The 22,006-nt window shown below is 42.0% G+C and overlaps 1 protein-coding gene across 5 annotated transcripts in view; it reads right to left on the bottom strand.

The window, feature by feature from the left end:
- wizb (WIZ zinc finger b) overlaps window positions 1–21,657 on the bottom strand; it is a 30,598-nt gene extending 8,941 nt beyond the window's left edge. The window contains exons 1-14 of one of the 5 annotated variants that reach the window (XM_016663194.1): window positions 20,985–21,657; window positions 20,329–20,506; window positions 20,063–20,249; window positions 19,343–19,418; window positions 15,503–15,651; window positions 13,991–15,427; window positions 12,426–12,866; window positions 8,540–8,944; window positions 4,666–4,791; window positions 3,927–4,262; window positions 2,515–2,967; window positions 1,854–2,351; window positions 1,187–1,762; window positions 882–1,093 (exon numbers count right to left, since the gene is read on the bottom strand). In XM_016663194.1, coding sequence (XP_016518680.1) covers window positions 882–1,093; window positions 1,187–1,762; window positions 1,854–2,351; window positions 2,515–2,967; window positions 3,927–4,262; window positions 4,666–4,791; window positions 8,540–8,944; window positions 12,426–12,866; window positions 13,991–15,427; window positions 15,503–15,651; window positions 19,343–19,418; window positions 20,063–20,249; window positions 20,329–20,436 — 5,004 coding nt within the window. In that variant the 5' untranslated portion in view covers window positions 20,437–20,506; window positions 20,985–21,657. Of the gene's footprint in view, window positions 1–881; window positions 1,094–1,186; window positions 1,763–1,853; window positions 2,352–2,514; window positions 2,968–3,710; window positions 4,263–4,665; window positions 4,792–8,539; window positions 8,945–12,425; window positions 12,867–13,990; window positions 15,428–15,502; window positions 15,652–19,342; window positions 19,419–20,062; window positions 20,250–20,328; window positions 20,507–20,984 lie in introns of all 5 variants that reach the window. The other 4 variants (XM_016663192.1, XM_016663193.1, XM_007576451.2 and 1 more) reach the window with 4 other exon arrangements.
- Between the last annotated feature and the right edge of the window lie 349 nt (window positions 21,658–22,006).

The raw sequence follows: 22,006 nt of genomic DNA, 5'->3' as shown, positions 1-22,006 counted from the left end.
ATAAGAACATCGAGAGAGCCATATGGAAAATATTGGATGTGATGTTTATTTTACTGGGATTTTATGTCATAGAACAACACAGCATCGCAGATAAATGTGTATTGAAAGGAAAACGATATCCAAAACCTGCGTACATTAGTTTTCCAAATACAGCTGCGGCTCTAAACAAAGGAGGTTTTTTGTCCATTCTTTCTGCAAAATCATAACCTTTGTGAGACTTGATGAAGACTACCTGTAGTCTGTACAGACATTTGTAAGTTTTGCCACAGATTCTCAAATCAATTTGGGTGGGCCTTTCTGACACATTAATATTCTCTAATGAAAATAAAATGAAAATTGTAGCTCTGGCTGTATTTTTAAGGTTCTTGTTCTGCTGGGAGGTAAACCTCTACATCATCAGATGTAAGCAAAAAATATTAATTACCAGAAATAAAGTCTTGAAAACATCAGTATTTGTAATTAATGTATAGAATGTTTCACTTATTGAACTGACACAAAAATACATGAATTTTAAAAAAATATTCTGATCTTGAGTTGAATGACTGATATAAGTTTACACAAAACTCCACTCCAGTCACTATTAAGGCAAACATTTCCACTAGATTTGATTTAACGGTATCAGAAGAAAGTAAGATGAATACAAATGCAAAAAGCACAGTTCAAATTTTAAACCAGAGTTTGTGGTTGTCCTATTGTCTCCTTCCTAAAAGTGATTTTTTATTTTATTTTTTATTTTTTGCCAAAATCACTTGGTAAAAAATGACTTCAGAAGGTGACTATTTAGCAAAATGAGCTAAAGTTAAAACAGGCATGAATACTTTTGCTAGGCACTAAATTCTACCTCAGAGGTGCATTTCCAACAAAGACCGAGTGGTCCTTACCTTCTTCAGGGAGGAGCGGTTACCCTGCATGTAGTTGCGGTGCATCTCCAGGACCTTTTGTGGTCTGCTGCGTATCCAAGCGCTTAGCGTCTCGATAGGCGACCCGTTCACAGACCACTCAGTCACGCCAAACTGCCTCAGGTGGGCTCGCGCATGGCTGGCTAGAGCCTTACGATTCTCAAAGTAAAAGCCGCACAGCTCACAACTGGGGTCTGAAGAACACAGAAAAGGATTAGAGTTCTTGTTTAGGGATGAATGATTGGAATTAGAAGGGACTCTGCATGAGCGTGATGGCTGCAGCTTACCCTGGTGTCCGTGCTTTTCTGGTGAAGGTTTCCTTTTGTAGGAGAAATCGTGTGGAAGCGATGGGAAAGTCTTAAGTCGATGTGCATGTGAAGCAATGGCCTCTGCTGACTGCGTCTTTTCTGACATGGGCCTTTTGGCCAGAGGGGACAATCGGAACAACTTCCCTGCAGGTTGGGAGGCAGATGGACCCATGGGGCCGAGGCCCTGCTTGAGCATCCTCGACCCGGACTGCACCAAACTGAGAGGAGACTTACGAAACTTGGAGGACTGGTAGCCTGAAACACCCAAACCGTCTGAGCCACGGGCTCCTGCCGCGTTTTCCCACAGCGGACTGTTGGTTCCTTGCCTGGACTCTTTCTTCACTCCTTGGTCCAAGCGAGATGAGCTACTGGACCGTCGCTTGTGCATGACTTCCCTCAGAGTGTCGATTGGCGAGCCATTGACAGACCACTCCGTGATGCCCATTTGCCGCAGATGGGAGCGCGCGTGGCTGGATAGACCTTTGCGGTTCTCAAAGTATTCCCCACAGAACTCGCATCGAATGTCCCTCGTAGGCTCCACTTCATGGGCCATGGCTGAGAGGAAACCGGGAGGTAAAACAATATATTACAATTTTCATTAGGAAATTAATGTACAACAATTACACCTGAAATTCTTTCAATTTACCTAGGTTAAGGGGATAAACTTTGTCGGATTTGCCCCAGTTTGAGCTTGGCGGCTCAACCGGAAAACTTCCGGCTCTTCCCACAGACCCGGGCGCAGTGACCTCCACCTGCACTGGCTCCGGCTTTGGCTTGATAGCGAGGCTGCTTGGAGACATCGGTGGAGCCGAGCTGGATTTGGACATCACTGACTGAGGAGGACTGGACGGGCGTGCGAAGGCGAAAGGCAGGCGGCTGAGGAGTGGAGACGAGGAAGGCGACAGAGGGGAGCGAGGAGGTCCCGGAGAGGACGGTGGGGGGGATTTGAGAGGCTTGAGAGGAAGGGCGCAGGGCAGGCCTCGCCTGGTGATGATCTCCCGCAACGTGTCAATTGGAGAACCGTTCACTGACCACTCAGTAATCCCCATTTGGCGCAGGTGGGAGCGGGCGTGGCTGGAGAGGCCTTTGCGATTCTCAAAATACTCCCCACAGTACTCACATCCTATTTCCTTCGGAGGTTCATCTGGCAGACAAGAGAATTCTTACTTTTAAACTTTTATTTCCATTTCACAAATACACATTACTTTATCAGTAAAATAAAATCCTAACAAAAGGTGGTTGTAACATGTAGAACTTCAAGAGGCAGAAACATTTTTTTGCAAGGTACTGCATCATGCGTCACTTACTGTGTGGAAGGGCCATCAGCTCCCCGCTGCTGAGGCGGAAGACCTGCATGGAAGAGGTCTTGAGACGCTTGGCAGGCGGACCTGGTAGAGACGAGGCAGAGGAAGAGGAAGAGGTAGCTTTGGACCCACCCCCAACTGTGGTCACCTTGTAGAGGAGTGACGCGGAGGAAGAAGAAGAGAGCGTTAGCAGCGACTGCTTTGCTGGGGGAAGTGTTGGGGACACATCCTGAGTTTCCGTGGGACTGTCCAGCTCCAGCGCACTTGCCTTGTGCTTAAAGTCATCTGTGTCCATGAGCTGGCTCAGGAGTTCAATAGGAGAGCCTTTGGACTCTGAGTACTCAACGCCAAAGTGTCGCAGGTGGGCTCGCGCGTGGCTGGATAGGCCTTTACGAGTCTCAAACCAAGCACCACACAGCTGACAAACGATGTCCTTGTCGGAGTCCATATCCAGTGCTGTAAACAAACAGGAAATCATTGAATTTCCTGTCCGTGCTTTTCTGGTGAAGCACGGACCAGAAAAGCACGGACACTGGTAGCACTGGTAGCCAAAGTCAAAGTTTTGACTTTGGCTACCAGAGGAAGCCAAAGTCAAAATTGTATTGAAGTACAGTTGTTGAAAAATTGTACTTTACTTGAGTAGCATTTCTTTTGGGAAAACTTAAGACCTCCACTGCACTATAATATAACAATAAATTGTACTTTTTACTCCACTACATTTCTCCAAAGGCTTTCGTTACTTGTTATTTCCATTGGCTGTGTTTGTGTAGTTTGTGCCTATTTTGTTCCACTGACGCACAATAAAATTACACAGTGTATCCCTGAATGAACAACGCATGAAATTTTAAAATGTCTTTGATCATCAAGAAAAGCTAGAAAAAGTCAGACTAATGCATTACTGATGATTTATGGTTGAAGAACTGTACAAATTAGCAAATAATTTTTCCAAATATTATTGACTACGCTGAAAAAACAACTTCAAAATTTGAGGTATTTTCAATACTTAAGTATTTTTGAAAACACATACTCTAATACTTTGACTTAAGTAATAAGTTGACAGAGCTACTTTTACTTTGATGAGTAGGATCAGTATTTTGATTTAAATGATAAAACTGAGCACTTGGTCCACCAGTGAATTAGCACCGATAAGACTGAACAATTACTAGAACTCAGTCTTGGGCCAGAGTGATGATGCTTACTGAGGTTGAGAGGAGCATCGTTCTCCTGTGGAGCCCAAAGCGGTTTGGATGTTGTGGTTCCGGAGGCAGAGGATAGATTAGAGGTCAGGCATTTCAGCCCCCCAACTTTGTGCTCTTGTGAGCGCAATGGGGAAGACACGGGCAGTAGAGATGAAATGGGGGCTTTCTTCACTACTGAGGAAGGTGAGCTGGAATGAGCTGGAGCTGGAGAGGCACCTGGAGACGGTGTGGGCGTAGCGGAGCCGGAGGGCACTGCCTTCGCCGCTTTGGCCAGTATGGAGAGAGGAATGGGCTTCTCGTCCAACTCCATGTCCTCCATCTCTTCGGCTTTGAGGGAAACGGACAGGGAGGGCTTCTTGGGCGAGAGCAGGGATGAGCTGATTTTGCCGTCGATGCTGCGCTCCATGGCTACCCGGTGAAGCAGCTCGATGGCCGACCCGCCGCTCTCTGAGACGGTGAAGCCCAGCTGGCGCAAGTGAGCGCGAGAGTGGATGGAGAGTCCACGTCTGCTCTCAAACTGAGAGTCACAGACCTCACATTTCCACTTCTTGACTGTAAAAGACGAGAAATTGTGTTACATGTGTGGTTCAAATTGCCAAAGGTATTCAAAACGTTTTCACCTGTATGCAAAATGGGCTTTCCTTAACTATCCTGTCAAAGTTGTGGTTGACAGGTAAAAAGTTTTTACAAACTTTTTTTTTTTTTCACCAGACTTTTTCCTTTTACTTCTCTTTCCCCTAGTATAATAAAAATAAACCCAGTCAGTTTCTTTGGCAATTATCTAGTGTGGCGTAATCTACTTAAAGAGGGTGTCAATAACAGTATGTTGGACAACTATTGTAACAAAAATTTGTGATAAACTGAATTTTAAGTTTTTAAAACGCGTAGAAAACGCAGAACGTTCTAGTGGTATTAATACTTCTGTGAAGTAAATTTCTGATTTCTATGCTCTCACCCTTGCCGTCTACATCCTCCCTGAGGGAGAGGCTGTCCTTTTTTCCAGTACTGGAGCAAAGAGCATCCAGTGAGGAAAGTCGCAGACCCTCCTCATCCTCTTCATCGGCTGCTTCCTTGTCATCGCCTACACAAAACAGGAAGTTCATATAAATGTTGACGTTAATATGGCTGCTCAGTAATTAATATTGTTAATGAAAATATATTGCATCAAAGTGTATTTTTATTATGTAAACTAATAAGAACACATACATGTGACATTCACTGTGAATGAACTGGAACGTTTCTTCTAACAACCCACCCAAAGTGATGTCAATTCAACCCTTCACTGCAGTCATGAGACATTGAGTTTATGATCATGATATCATTTACAAACAGAGTTGTGCTTTTGCTCAGTGACTATAGTGGGATTTTTCACTAAAACTTCCCCTAATTAAACACATGACAGATTCCAACACATCAGTGACATGTTATAGATGACAATTAACATGTGAGGAGCTTGTTTTGAATAAATTAACATCCAACTTAGGAAAATACAGCTGATTCGCAATAAATGAGGATTGATAGATACACAGATGGATAGGTAGACAGGCTTTCTTACGGTGACCCCTTTTACTCATAAACACTTTTTTTAACCACACTTTTTCCTTCCACTGAACTTTCCCCCAATATAATACTGATGATAAAAATCAACCAAGTCCTGTTATTTGGCAATTATCTAGTGTGACTTAACACTCACTAGCAGTCTGCTGGACAACTGCTACAACTTTATAATTTTCTGTTAAACTCGATTTTGATCATGAAAATCAACAAAAATATATCTGTGTGTAATGACTGTTTATTATAAAGGAATTCACTTTATAAATGAAAACAATAAATTAAATTTGCTTTTCAATATTTTAATTTCTTAAGACACCACTGTATAAAAAATGTTAACTCAAAGTGAGCTCCCTGTCTGCAATACTTCAGTCCTTACAGTAAAACATTATAACCTTTTCTGCTGGAATGCACGAAAACAGAAATGATTGGAGAGATGAATCCCTGTCAAAAAGGTCATAATTGCACTAGAGCATGAAGCAAATATGGCAGACTCGTTTCTCCGCAGTCAGGCATTCCTGGGACAAAAGTGCCATTTTCTGCGACAAATCGGTAAATCAAAAGAGACGCGGAGACAGACAATGCTTTTTGTCTGGTGGGCGGCTCTGCGCCTGTCAGTTTATCGCCTGACTGTAAAAGAGCGGCGATGTGACACCTCTGAGCGCTGCGTTATGCCATTATTTTTACATAAACACCATGCGAAATACTATTAGTTTAAAAAAAAATTGAGTGTGTGTGTTTGGAGTAAATGCTAACTAGACTTTGTCTCCGTTAAGGTAGAGAAACAGTGGGCGAGTCCGACACTTGCAGGTAAAAAAGTGACACTTTCATTACAGTTATCCGGATAAGTTGTGGTAAGATTATCTGTTAGCTCTCACTTTTAGTCCGTTAAAGTTACAGTGTTGCCTAGAAAATGTCTCATACAGTTTGTTTTAAAATAAAGCCATACTTGAAAGCACAGCGTGTCCCCCTATCAAAAATCAAAGCACAGTAAAATGGCGAGGATTGGGCAACTGTAGGTAATTTTACATATCCCGCAGCGTTAAAAAAAATACAATGGACGTCATTCGAGCCGTGTAAAAATAAATACCTCAGTCATTAAGTACACACAAACTATGCCAACAAATTCACAACTGAAAAATGTGTCCCAATTTGTGTCGGAAAACAGGACCAACTCTCCCCCCGTCCCCGAAATAATAACAATGACCCGCTTTATGAGCTCCTGACATGCATGTCATGGGCTACCTGCGATTCTCTGCGCGACATGAGCTCTCTTTTCCATGGTCTTTTAGAAGAAAAACGGGGTTTTTTAATAATCTTTTTAATGGCTGTTGTCTGAATACAATGTGACTGGAGATGCGGCGCGAGACGTGCCGCGCGACGCCGCCACCGTTGTGTGATCCAAAGGGCACGCGCTGCGCAGGAATCAGGGCGCGCGGTACTCACCGGTCCGCAGTGCATCGGACTCCCGGCGGCAGAGAGCAGACAGCTTTTCCGCTATTGTTTGGGTCTGCGGGGAGGTGGAAGCAGCCATTTTGCCCCCATATGCACCGCGAAGCTAAGGCGTGACCAATCGAGAGGAGGCGGAGGTGGGGATAAATGCAGCGAGTGCCACATCAACTATGGGCATCAGGGGACACTCTCCCTTACACACACACATACACACACACACACACACACAGTATCTTACCAGGGATATTTTCTCACCATGCTGATTCAGACACTTCAGACACTGCACTACTGTCACTCATCTTGCACTGTTTTTCTTAGTATTAGCAGCAAAAAGGAAGACAATGTTCCGGTGCCTTATGAGCTTGTATCTTCATGGCATTATTACAGGGTAACAAGTTCAAACTCCAGTCACTATCTGCCTCCAGATAACAACAGTGAAATCCATCAGAAGCACACAAAATGACCACAAAATAAACAACCAATGGAATGTTTAACACAGTTCTGCTTTCAGAAATCCACCCCTTTTGGGAGATTTGATGCACTTCATTTAAACAGTGGTTTCTGGCTTTTAAACACAATCTGCACATATTCTGCAGCCTGCAGTTGTGTCAATTCCAGAAACTTAATGATTTGTCCATCCCAAGACCAGTTCTGATGTATTTATCCTGTTGAAACACCCAATTGTGTTCACGTTTTAACCATTTAGCTGTTGGATTAAGTGTATGATGATGAATTTGGAAGTATATTCTATCGACCTTCTGCATTGTGGAAAGCAACAGTTTCACAGCATGCTTCTCACCCCACCATGCTTGATGGCCAGTACAATTTTCTTAGATTTGAAATGCTCATTCTAACTCCTAGAACCAAAACTTCTTTTTGGCTTCATGACAAAAGGCTCAATATTTCCTTTGGCTTAAAATTAAACACATTGTGTCTAGAAAGTATTTGGTATATCAAGGTGTGTATCTGAAAAATTCAATCAAGTTTATGTGTATCCATTTTTAAGCAGGTGCTTCCTTTCTTCTTGGTCTGAACCCAGTTAGTCCACAGCAATGCAAAAACATGCGTCTCTACATGTGTTTCTACTACAAAACTGTCAATATTCAGCTTATGTCAGAAAAATACAATTTCGCCATTGCAGTATTTCCATTATATAAGAAACACAGTTAAAATCACACGTGAATAAGTTTGTTCACATAAGTGACTGATAAACATCCCACGCTATCATCCTCCAACTGCTTTCTGTCGTGTTCTTCTTCATGGTTTGGGCCAGTCGCAACATCTGGTTGTTGATTATGTGACTCATGTGATGTGAAAAAAAAGTATTCCCAATGCAGTTTTGGGAAATAAACCAATTTTCATAGGGCCAAAAAAACCACCTCATTCTAACATCAAAAACTTTTTACAGAAAAACAAGAGTTTTTTTTTTAAATGGGCATGTTTCCATTAGGCAAATTTATCTTTGAAATGTCAAATTGTGCAATTATATGGTCAGTGCAAATGCAGCTACTGTGGACAGGGACACAGTTCATGGGACACTTTGAATAGCTAAACCAATGTCCTATCTAGGTGAGATAGTTGGTTGAAACTTGGATAATATTGTTTGCTCTAAAAGAACAATGATTCCAAACATACACCAAAACCAGATTAGGAAAGGACAAAACAGGCTTCTAGAAAGGTTTTCCCTAATACCGGATCTCAACCTGATTGAAAACCCATGTCCAAGGAAACCAGCCAATCTAAATAAGATCCACCAATTTTGCAAGAAGAGACGCCCAGCGCCCAGTCAGAATTATACCAGAGTGTATTTAACAATAAAAACTCACCTTCACAGTCCTTCACTCCTTCCCCCTTCTTCCTGCGTGGACGATATCCTGGAGACAGGGCAACAGAGTCGGAGGGATGGAGGGTCTTTTCACACGTCTCCCCTTCAAGCTTTACCTTAATAATTCCTCCATCTTTTGAGTCTCCCTCATCGCAATCCTCTTCCTCATCTTCCTCTGAGGAGCTCCCAAGACTGCGTGGGGGATCCGTAGGAATCACCAGATCTGGCCTGCTGGAGAACAACTCCCTCAGAATGTGGATAGGTGAGATGGTAATGTCCCAGTTAGTAATCCCAAAGTCACGGAGATGAGCCCGGGCATGACTGGACAGGCCAGCCCGTGTGTCGAAGCCAGCGCTGCAGAACTCGCAGTGCATCAAGCTGAATGTGTCTGGGTCAAAGTTGGCAACTGAGGACAGAGGAGGAGGGAATGCAAGTGGAGGTTTAGGGACTCAGGCAACTTTTACCACTTGTTCCCTAAATCTTAGTGTATAGATGCAGAAAGACGTTAAAATATGTATGTACGATAGGGAACATTTCAGCTGTAGAATAAAAAACGCCTCTACACCACCTCAAAAGAAACAGAAAATGTCCTTCCCAAGTCAGGTTGTAGCTCCATCTCTTTAGTCCTGTCATGAATTTGTTATATTCAATAAGAAATACTATTGACCTGATTCAACTGGAAATGCGTCAAAAGGGATTCAGCCTAACATCACTAACAGAGAACTCTGTATTGGTGGGGTGTATTCTTTTATTTAAGGAGCTTTCAATACCACAGAACTGAGGGGTGTAACAGTACATGTGTTCACATCAAAATTACTTAGTAGTACAGCCTTTTTGGGTCACGCACAATCATAACAGCGCATGTTTTAAACTTATACACAGACAGAGTGCGGAACCAAAGAGAGGAATCCTAAGTTTCCCAATGTAACTGTAAAGTCCAGCCCCAAAACAAAGCAAGAAGGACTCCCAGATCTCTAAAGTCTGTTATTTAGGAACGTTTTGGTTCCTTGTTTAGCTACATTGACAGTGGAGAAAGGAAGGCGGACCAAACCAAAACTTTATCCCAAGTCTTTTCAAAATCCCTAAGATACGTAGCTAGCTCTACGCTAAATCTAATTACTCACCTGAAATGACATCAACCCAAATGTAAACATCACGGGTATGAAGAAAAATAGGCCAATGTCCAAACCCAGCTGCCTGTTGTCCAATCGGCTCCAAATACCTTTATGAAGATGTATGCCGGTACTGTCAAGAGGAGTTCCTCAGACAAGAGAGGTTTTTGCAAACAAGATGCATGTATGATTCAAGCACATCTGGTACACTAGCAAAACAAGTCCAAAGTAAATTCAACCATCTTTTTACGACCTTATTCAAAGGTCCATAAAACAAGAACACTGACCTTGTTCATCCCATGGTACCTCCGGCGTAAACTGGGTCTTCCCTGCTTTCTCATCCCAATAAGGCATGCCTCAAAAACCTCCAGAGGGAGGCACCCAGGCATCTTCCAGATCAGATGCCTCAACTACCTCAGCTGGATCTTATCAATTCTGTGGAGCGGCTGCTCTACTCCAAGCCACCTCCGGGTAACACAGCTCTGCACCCTATCTCGAAGGGTGAGCCCAGCCACCCTATGGAGAAAGCTAATTCTAAAGATTTCTAAGACGCAAAGGCACTTGAACTGATCTGTTTGAGGCAAAGATTGACCCCCAGTCCAGAGGGTTTTTCTGTTTGAGAATTATAAACCACAGACTTAGAGGAACACTGTTCTATAATCCATCCAACCCATCCCTTGCTTTTACCCATGCTTTCTTCATTTACTGACAAAACTCAAGTGCAAGAACATCCTGCTGAAACTTAATAATTATTTTAAAAAATAACACTCATTGTTCACTGTTGGGGAAAAACTACTCATTGTTTTTGTTTTTCTCAAATAAAACATACTGAAAGGTTCTTGATCCATGACTTTACAATCAAGACATGAACTGAACCACATTTTTTATGTACTGTTACACCCCTTCTAAAAATACTATCTCAAGGGTTTAATTAGTTGCAAGACTTAATAATGAAAATTAACAGACATAAATGCTTAAGATACATCACAATTATATGTAAAGCATGGGTTTCACTTGCCTGTTTAAAATACTTAAGTAATTAACTTTTCAATGATGTTCTAAGCTACTGAGATGCATCTGTAATCCATTTTTATCAGGTTGCAATGATATTCTGCTCCAGTCAGATGATTCTGGTATTCCAGCTTGCAAAAGGAATGCAGTCAGAGTGATGTGACTGCATTTGGGTGCAAAGTTTCAGATTTAATTAAAAGCGGGTATATTCACATTTACAGCATCTCTACTTGCATGCAAACAGTCAATTAGACTACAAGACAAACTGACAGTCTTACTTGCAGCTCAGACTCAAATTCACATCAACACACAATGATAATTCCTGTAACCTTGCCTGTCACTACAAACAAACTACCATGGCAAACAACGCAGTGCCCAACCTAAAACGATGAGTTGGCCAAATGTGTTGCTCTTTTTAAGAGGTATGTCAGCAAAAAGAATGTCATGTAAATGTCACGCGAGATGCATCAGCTAAAAGAATGAGGACACATGTGGCCCTGATTAGTTCTCAGAGCTGCTATTGTGTTACCACAATTATATACTTCATGCAAGAGCCTGTAATCTGGTAATGACATTTATGACATAATTTTGTATTTAACTGCTTCATTACATTTGAGGCAAAAAAAATCCTACAAATGGGAATTGTAATGCAGCTACTGTATAATTTTTTCCAGGTTCAAACGATCATACAGTAAACAAATTCTTTCAAAAACAAGAATTCAGTGCACACATTTATGTGGATTTTTTAAACTCATATCTGGTGCAAATTAAGCATGCATGCTGTGAAAACTTATTAGCACCCTTACAGATTTCTTTTGTCTTTAATTTGTTTTGACACTTAGCATTTCTGGTCATAAAAAAATTACCTTAGAGGTAACATGATTTAATTTATTAAGAGCAAACGAAAATGTAATCCCTTCAGGACGACTTGCCATAACCGATAGACACATTAGTTTTGCTCTTTAATGGAAAATCCTGCAGGAGAATGTCTGCCATCAGTCACCTCAAACTCAAGTGCATTTGGGTTGTGCAGCAGAACAAGGGTCCAAAGCATGCCAGCAAGTCCTACTCTGAACGGGTAAAGTCTTTAAGCAAGCTGTTCAAACTGAAAACCCCCCAAAATTGGCAGAATAAACCCAAATCTGCAAAAAGTAGGCTTAACTCCATCACAGTTACAGTAAAAAACAAGATGCAGCCTTTATTGCAAACGCTGGATAGCATTTGTTGCCACTAAGGATGAGGGGACAATGCCTTGTTTCCACTAAGCAGGACAGGTCGGAGCTTTCCACTGCCTTTTGGACCTTGGATTGGCAGGCTAAGCCCAAATATCTAACAAATGACTAACATAGTAGTGCGACAAAAAACATGACACGCTACTCTGTGTCATCCTTGTCAAAAGCTGTGATGTTTTTCTGTCCCCTAATCAATGAACTATGTTGTGTGACATCAGTAGTGCTGTCTTAACTGTACTGCACCAATGACCTATGAACCTACAACTTAAGCGGGTCCAGGAATGGTGTGGCATGGATCAGTTGTAATGGTCATTTTTACAATGGAAATGGACAAAATAGCAAACTGAGCCTCAGTGGAAACGAGGAATTAGTTTCAACTCTTGTTTTTAAAATTCAGTGATGTTTTACATCATGCTTATATATGATGTAATGACATGGTCCAGACTTCTGGTTCTTATACAGAAATTCTTTGTGGGAAAACCCCTAAAAGACGATGAACACATGCCAGAACGACATACAATGAACCACTGACCTTTCTTCTTCTTCTTCTGATACGAGAACTTCTTCTCAATGGCGTTGACTTCCTCGGGGGAGATGAAGTGTCGCACATTGTAGCTGACGCCCACTCGCTTCAGGTGGCCTCTCACGTGATTAGCAAGACCGATTCCGTTATGGAATCGATCGGGACAGTAGGGGCACTTCCTCTCCACGCTCCTCAGCGCCTCAGAGTCCTCGTCAATCTCGTCTGCGTCTTTCTCGAAAACGCCCTCTGACAGGAAACACCGCATGTGCTCCTCGTCAGTGTCATCGTCGTCATCATCGCTGTCAGTTTGCGCCTGGGTTACTGTGACCCTGCTGCTTCTCCTCAAAAAGAAAACCTTTCTGTCTTTCGGCACCTCCTGTTTGTCTTGGTCCTTTGCACTCTTCTTGGCAGGTGTTGATAAGGTTGCCTCGTGTTGCGGTGATGACTCCTCTGTCAAGAAGAAAAAGCACGATAGCATGAGATTAAGAGGCGTCAAATTCAACAATGTAAGAAATGACTTAGTGTTGCTAATAGATGGGCTTTGACTAAGAGCTCCAGCAGACGTTCTTTAAGAAGCTCTTACTACATATTGGTGAATGAATGCAAAAGAAGTGGAAGAATAAAAAGTTTTCAGATTTCTGTAGCTCTGCTTTGCTTTGTCACCAGCAGCCAAGGAAAAAGATCTGACCTTTAGCAGCTAAATGCTACATTGTGTTGCCAGTTGATTGACAGCAGTTTGTCATTAGCAAGACAGTGGAGAGGAGGAGTTTGAGCTTTGGAGAAGTTAAATGTAAAACTGGTAGCTTGGTAGCTTGTCCTGTTGGCAGAGTTGAGGAGTAATTGGCCTGAAGTTCAGCATTTTTGAAACATATAGAATTTGAAGTCTTTTTTCCTTATTTTCTCTTTTTGAGATATATATAATTATAGTGCTAAAACAAAGTACAGAGTTTGGATTGGACTGCCATCAAATGGGCCAGAATTATTCATACCTCTTAAATATGAATAACTATGGGCCAAATAAGGTTTTGTCAACCAAGGAGTCCCTTTCTGAAAGGATGCAGGCGTTTATCAAGGCACTCAACTTACTGTCTGCCTGTCAACTTTCAAAGTCAACTTTGAAAAGAAAATAATTTAACAACTTTTGTTTCCATTTAATTTAAAAAATGACATTAAATATTATTTTGACCTTTCTAAATATTAAATGGAAAAATATTTATTGGCAGTTTAGCAGCACCTTCCTATAATTGCTGAGGTTTTTGGATGTTTCCACTGGAATGCCAAGGATTTATCTATGGCAATGAGCTGTTTGAGGTTGGAAGGCCTAATATCACCCTAATATCTAGTTTCATTCACAGATTCATCAGATTCCAGTCTGGACTCTGACTAGGCCACTTCAAAATGTTTATTTTACTTTCACTCAGAAGAAACATGTTGGTAAAACTGGAAGATTGCCTATAGCCTAAATCTGCTAGGGGTATGAATATTTCTGAACTTCCCTGTATAATGTTGGTGAATGTAACTGCTGGAAAGTCTAGCATCCAGACTAAAGTAACTGTTATAAGCTACAGCCTCACCAGTGTTGTGCAGCTTCCTTCCCACAGGTGAGCTTGCCTCTCGCAGGGATGGCTTAGGTTCGTCGCTGAGATCACATTTCTGCTCTTCCCCTTCACTCCCAGGCAGTGTGACATCATCTGCCTCAGGATCAAACTTGGACCGATCAATGCAAGGCTTCCCTGCTGTCCTGAATCTCCTGTCGGCAACGCGGTCCGATGTCGTACTGTCCTCGGAGGCAGTGATGTCCCCCTGGTTTGTAACGGGAGCAGTGTTGGGCGGAGATCCGCACTCAGAGAGGTAGCAGCGATCTGAGGCTAGGTTTAATATTTGTGCATTAGACGTTAAAGACTGGCTGGCCTCATTGTCCTGCTTGGTTGACATCTTCCCACGTTCTCTCAGTACTTTCTGACTGGGGTGCGGGTGGAGGATCTGCTTCTTTCTCTTGTGAATCTTGGAGTGATTAGCCAGAGCCTGGGACGTTCTTGTGCTAAAGTTGCACTCGGTGCAGACAAAGCGACGGCGGTGGGCCGCTGCTGGGCTTCGGACTGAACTCAAACTCGGGGCCACAGAGTCCACGTCGATGACGGCAGGGTCCGAGTCCTGAACTGAAAATGAAGCCGTGGACACAGGAGGAGATTTCACCATATCGCCGTCTGACATTTCGCCTGTATATTGTGCAACAGTTGGGTCAGCGGACCCATGCCTCACTGCAATGCTCTCCAATGCGTCAGATTCCTTTGCCTTTTCGTTTTCGTTCAGTTTCTCAATCTCCTCCAGGATCTTGAGACGGGACTCCTGGTGCCTTCTTTGGTGGTCGGCCAGCGCCGGGCGGCTTGGCAAGTTCCATCCGCACTCAGCGCATCGCAAGCGGCTGCCCTTGCCTGAACGCCTGCCTCCGCCGGGGGAGATCTGGCAGTGCTCGGTCATGTGCTCCTGCAGGTGAACCTGCTTTTTGAAGTAAATGCTACACTCCACACAGGTGAAAATTTTGTTACCCACGTCCAATCCGCTTTCCTCCGCCTTTACTTCTTTCCCGTCGTTGTCTCTGAACTTTGTCTCGCCGTCGTCAAAACTGACGTCCTCAAATTCGTAGACCTCTGCCGCTCGACTGAGCGCCACAGTCTCGTCAGTTTTAGATGTTTGAGGGCTCAGTCTTTTCGACTTGTGGGTTTCGGGTGATCCAATCCCAGAAAAGGGTCTGAGCAGCGCCCTCTTTCTTCTGCACCGCTGAATGAAAGTGCAGTGAGCCCATGGAGCAGGAGGTGGACTCTCTGGGTCGGAATCTCCAGGGAAGGTGTAAACATCTCTCTCAAGCTCTCTGGCTTCATTTCCCCTGGGCTTTATCTCTCCCTCGCCGCTGTCAGCCTCCTCCTCCTTCGGGGAGGCTTGCTTTGGTTTTATTTTGGATAGAAATGGCTCAGGAACCTCAGATACGCTCCAGACTCTGTTATCTGCTGCTGGGAAGAAAGCACGGTAATTCAGATTGATGAATAGAGAAGTATCAGATTCGCTTTCTACTTTATGGTACTCACATTCTGTTTGGCCAAGTCGACTTGTATTTGGCTCCTCTTTGTTTGTGCTCTCATTGTTGTCACTACCCCCCTCTGCAGGGGTGGATGTGTCAGTCATACTACTGAAGGAATGCAGTTTCTCAAATTCCTGGTCATCCTCACCATCAAGCCTATTGGAAAGGGAAAAAATGACACAGCTTTTGAGAAGACGGAAACTGTGACTAGGCTCTCTCTTTCATTTCTTCCTAAGGGCCACAGCTACCAACGGGAATACTATAGTCATGAATTTAATGCTGCCCACCCTAACTTCAACAGTTTGATGTAATGACATAGTGTATTAAAATTAGTGCTGTCAATCGATTAATTTTTTTTTAATAACACTCATTGTGATTAATTCCTTTTTTGTAGGCTTGAAGTATAAATATGCTCTCGGTTGTGGTCGATCCACTCTGAGACACAGAGGCTTTTAGGTCAAAATAAGTAGTTGGATTAATCTGCATTATGTAATAGTAACATGCTAAAATGTTCAGATGAATCGCACGTGTTATGTGTGAACGTTGAAATAAAATCCAACATCTAAATCAAATAAAGCACCTTTTCCTTTATTTGGAGGAAAAAGATCAAATATAAAGTTGAGTAGAAGTCTAAAATTTATGAGGTCTCCTTCTCTGGAGTTGAAAGAAAGTAATTTTACGGCTTAATTTTCAGTTGTAATACCCGCTGCTTTCTAGGGGTTGAAAAATTTGTAGGAATAAAGGAGAGGAATGAAGAAGGAACGTGGGCACATCTGAGTCCAACACCAGAGATAGAACAATGAAAGATGCTTTACTTTGGGTCAGAGGATTTTGCTCATTTTCAGCGAGCTGACATGCATTCATACTCTCTGTCCCCTCTGAATCTCTAGTGACTTGAGGGATTTTGGTTTTCTGTTTCAACAGTGGTTCTGTCCCAGGGCCCAGGTTGTTTGAATGTCTCATGACCCTTTTCAGCTCTACTAGACTCTACACACTTCAAGTGCTTTTACTTTAGAATTGAGTAACAGCTCCAGTGGGTGGAGACGTCATAGGAGGGCGACCACAACACGATCTGCATGCAACAATATAGGACATGGAAGAAATGTTGCACATTCTGCTCAGCCAGTGGCTATTTTTAGTCTCATGCCAATGTAAACAAATACCAATGTCACAACCAAAAACATTTTTCCCCAACAGATTCTTGACCCAGTGATCAGTCCTGGTTCCAACTCGTTGAATAAATCTTCTTACGGTTCTGATCTTTTGTGCCTGAGCCTCAGTCAGACCTAAGCTATTCTCAGGCAGCCGTAGCTTTCTGAAGAGGAGACGTCACAAGGACTGATCAGCCAATCAGAGAAGAAATTATGGAAACGTGTGGCGCCGTCACACTACACAGCCAAACAGAAAATTAGAATCTATTATTAAATTATACTCGTCTACAAAATATCTCACTGCCTAAAGCAGTACACATTTAATACTATTCTTTATTGAAAGTTATTAAAACATAATTAAAGGTAAATGCTAATGAAAATTCAGAGGTTTTTGATTGTCAATCAAACTCAGCATCTCTGATCTCAGATACAAGCAGATGGCAGTGAAAGTAAAGTGAAATCTTTCATCCTCAACGTTTTTGAAGATTCTTTGGTTACAGAAGAAACGGACACAAGTAGCGTTAGCAGCACAGAGACTAATGCTAAGTAAGGCAACTTAGCATTTCTCGGGATAGTTGTCGTCTTCAGAACAGCTTGGTCCAGATTGTAGGTTGAGTGTCTGTTTAAACTCGACAGCACTGCCAAAATAAAATGAGGTTTGAATAGTCAATAAAACAGATGAACTGAGACACAATTTCCTGCCAACCTCCATAAAAACAGCCTGGGGGGGGGGAATAAAAAAGCTTGCATTTATATAGAGAGATCATCTTTACTTGTATGAAATCTTAATGAGATTCTGTTTCAGATTTTAATCATAAACCCATTATTTAGAAAAAAAAAAGTGTAAACCACGCTGAATGTATCAGCATTTCTCTCAGAAAAAAATTTATTTTCACGAGAAAACTGTGAATGTGCCCAAGTAAATAATTCATGCAAATAAATCAATGCTGATTATGCTTCATTAATTTCAGTATTGGACGTTGAAATGACAAGAGGCATAAGTATCGAAAACAAAGACAATGAGTTGCAAAAAAGCGTAGACTAAAAATCGTCATAGGACTAAAAATCATCTAAAATCCGTCAGTATTAAAAATGCAATCCTGTCTGCTGCTTTAGTCCCAATTCATGGCCTACAGCAAATGTTTCTTATTACCAAGGTATTGCACAAGAAGGGGAAAAGCAAAGACTACACTCAAAACCTTTGCAACCCAACTGTTGCAACACGTACTGATGGCATTGGTTGCAAGCCTGTTTCTAAACCTCTGAATGTTCCAGTGAGCATTGTTGAGGGCATAAAAAACTAATTTCACTATAAACCATCCAAGATTTGCTTTTCCTAATATTTCCAAATGAGGAGTCAAAAAGCTAATCAGAAGAATTGTCCAGAGGGTAAAGACTACTCACAAAGATTTTCAGTAAAGAACAGAATAAGCATTTATAGTTATTTTAATGTATAAAATAAGTAATTAAAACACAAGTCTAAGTCCATTGAAAGTTTGCATTTGAAAGATTATACACCAGTCAGATGAGACAAAAATTTATTTCTTTGGATTCTTTAAAAAGGCAATGTGCCAAAAGAAACTAATAAAACAGCTTGAAACACTGGATGTGAATCCAAATTTAGATTTATGGGAATAATCAGTAAATGGAAAACATTACCACATTCACGCAGCAGTTACACTGAAGTTACCATTACCAAAAAAACAGAACTTTTCTAAATGTAATTCCACTTTATTACACGTAAAAATGTTTATATATCGATACTGATCCTTTAAATCTGAGTCGATATTAACAATCGATATTTATTTCCTTCTTATTGCTGATTGTTTCTGGAGGTGGGAGGGAAGTCAGTAGTATCGTTAATTTTTTTTAAGGTGTTGAAAGGATAGTGAAATATATAAAATGTATATGATATCAATAAATATTGGTTATTGGCCATAACAGCAATATTAATATTGGATATTGATACTGGCACACATTTTCCAATCAGTGCAGGCCTAGTTAATACAACCAGTAATAATTTTATAATAAGATTCTAAAATGTTATTTTAGAATTTAAGCATTTACTGTGTGCTGCAGAACATTCTAGATATGTAGCTGGATCCCCTCTTAATGTAATTATTTCACCACGTATTCATAATTTTGCTTATTTCTAACACATCTAAACAACAGAAAATATTGACAACTAATGAATTTGCGTACAATCATTTCGACGGGCTTCCACTGGTAACGGACAGTCACACAAACAGGAAACACAACCCACAGCGGTGTGGATGATAGTTCTGTTACAGTCGCGCCCCTCAGGCTAAGATAAATCACCAGCAGAAAAGACCAGCTCTGGTCATTTGGACATTTGCTGCATATTTTCCAAATCTGTTGCATTTCATTTGAACTCAGAAGTCACTTTGTTCATAAACTGTTTATTTTCAGTTCTGGTGATTTATATCTTGTTTATCATCTGTCACAGACTAAAAGTCGAGGCCACAGACAATACATTCCAGTTCACACATTCCATGAATTTAGACTTTGGACTTTATAACACTTCAGACAATTTCAGTTTAAATAATCATTACAGAAATCTGAAGTAAAGAGAAAACCGTGACTTCCCCTTTGGTTAAAGATTGCTAGATCTTACGTAACATTAGTAACCTTGTTTTACCTCCGATAGCTACGTGAACCCCCAGCCCCCTCCTCACCTGAGTCCGGCAGAAGGAGATCCTGGGCTGTGGGTGGCCAGACCGTGAGGGTTGGAAAAGTTCTGGAGCTCCTCCTCTGACAACATCACAGCAGAGAGCACACAACCACAGAAACATCACTTCATGGCTTAAAACAAATCCCAAAGAAGTGAAAAATCAAGCCTGACTGGTTATTGAAAAAAAAAAAAAAAAAAAAAAAAAAACTTTTAAAACCACTGATTATACTCAGATTGCAACTTGAAATGCAACCTGAGTATAGGCTGCAAATAACATCTATTTCTAGTCAGAAATAGATGTTATTTCTGACTAGAAATAACATCTATGACAGTAAAAAGACAAAAACAATGAGTAGAGATGCACCAATCAGGCTTTTACCAGCCAATCCAGATATTTTTAAGACTTTTACAAGCAGATTTTTGGACATTTTGTTCTAATTAACCAAATATCCAGAAGAAATATGAAACATAAAAGAAACGGTTTGTTCATAGATATGATGTTTTAACAAACTATATATAAATATATATATACATATAAAATGCATTAAGGTTTGAGGTTTAAACGTGACAAATACATTTCCCAATGTCAGTTCCCTGCAGATTGATTGGTGCATTGCTAATGACAATCACCCTGATGTTTAAACTGTTTCTACAGTAGCTGTGTTGCAGTTTGGTGCTATTTTGTAGCTTCTGACACATCTTATAATTGTTACAAATGTGTTACCATCTAGAGCTTCCTTCTCTGAGTCCGAGTCCCAGTTCAGAGAGGAAGGAAAGGCTGAGGACTTGAATCTCCTCTGTGCGTCCATCTGTGGGTCTGCGGCCGCCCGCTCTGGGTCGTCCTCTCCATCTAGCTCCCACGCGCAGTCGGCCGTCATCAAGCCGTCGCTCAGATTTGGAGAACATGAGGACTAGTTTGCAGAAACATGGATCAGTGACGGCCGTCTGATGTTGGAAACGACATCAACAACGCAGTGGTGCAGGTCTTACCTCTAAGCTGCAGCTGAGGAAGTTAGCGGCGGTAGGATTTTGTGCTGAACCGTAGGATAGGGGCCCATTGCTGGTCCCTGGGGTTAGGGGCTGCCCATCTGGCTCCATGGTCCCCCAGAGGACAGTATGGAGTCCCACCGGCAAACAGCCTCCCTACATTGTGCAACCTCTTCTGAGTCTGGAAGCACAAACTCAAACTTAACTTTTTGTTTGTTTGTTTTTCACTGCAAGAAACTTTTATGCTGCAGGAATGTGCATGCATTGATAAACAGAGCTGCAAATAAGCATAGGAACAATGAAATCTGCAGAATCTGCCTGGTCCTATTCCCCCAGCTCCAGTTTTTTCGTGCCGTCTGACCTATTTTTAACAATATGTCTGGTATTTAAGAATCAAATGGGGCGCCCAGATGGTTACATAAATAAGTGGCCTTTATATTCAGGCCCATGTCCTCCCCTTGCCTGCTGCCCCCTCTAGAAAAGCAGGGAAACGGATCGAGATGTCCCCTGAGTTTCGCCCCTGTCGCCTCCGAAGACGTGGCTCGTATCGATCCAGGCGGTCAGGTGATTGGGACAACAACACATCCGTGCAGACTTTATAAAAAAGAAAAAGAAGAGAAAAAGAAACTGCAGCTGTTTTCTTAAGAGCGACTACTCACTGAAATCGGCCTGGTTTGCGGGTCGCACAGCGAGGCTGACACCGTCTTAAGCACCGTCCGTCATAGTTTCTGGGCCGGGATCCGGAGCTTTACGAGCCGCGCCGATGCTCGCGGGAGGCTCCGACGTGCTCCGCGCGGACCAGCTCGCCCCCTGGTCTCTAGTTGCCGCTCGGGTTTTTCGATAGGATCCCTCCTCGGAGGTGCCAGGCGGAGGACTCCATGTTATTCAGCTCGCAGGCACGCCACGGCAGCGTGCGTAACGTCAGCGGGGAGGGCGACGGAAAGAGTTGGGAGAGGAAACCCACCAGAGGCGACTTTAATTAGTCAAACTTTTACAACTGTAGGTCTTTACACATATTATGTGCTTAGTTATGTTGCGTGCGTCTCTTTTTTAAATGTCACGACAAATATTTTCTTACTGGCGAAAAGCTATAAAGTTGGCAAACCGAGCGTCTAAAGTGATGTTTCTTATTAATGTGGATTTTTTTAGGTGACGTCAATTGTTAAAATTCTGTTCTTCCACATTATGTTGAACTTATAACATTTATCTCATATATTGTAATGTAAGTACTCACATATACACATTGTTGGACACATATGTGTCCCTCGTTTGGCGAGAAAAGCGTCTGCTACGTCTGTTTTTGTCGATAAATTTGTTTAAAATAAATACAGGCTGGAAATCAATCAACGTCTGATTATTAGTCGGTGCGTTGGCTCCCCCTACTGGCCGTCAAAGAGGCAGCTTTCCTTTAATACATGTAACTACAAGTAAAAGTCATGTTTTTGGGAGTTCGTAAACATTGGCGGTCCTTGCAGGAATAGCGTTCAGGGCGAAGGCCTCTTTCACACACACACACACACCAAACACACCACACACACACACACACACACGCACACACACACACACTTCACCTTTCTGCAATTAATAAAAAAACTAAAATATTTTATTTGAAGAATATAATGGAATAATACATGGATCAATATATGTATAATTCTGTTACATGATATAAATATGATATTAT

The sequence above is a fragment of the Poecilia formosa genome, unplaced genomic scaffold (assembly GCF_000485575.1).
Source record: "Poecilia formosa unplaced genomic scaffold, Poecilia_formosa-5.1.2 Scaffold407, whole genome shotgun sequence".
NCBI lineage: Eukaryota > Metazoa > Chordata > Actinopteri > Cyprinodontiformes > Poeciliidae > Poecilia > Poecilia formosa.
Note: the sequence above shows the minus strand (reverse complement) of the source record. Positions and strands in the feature narration are given on the sequence as shown.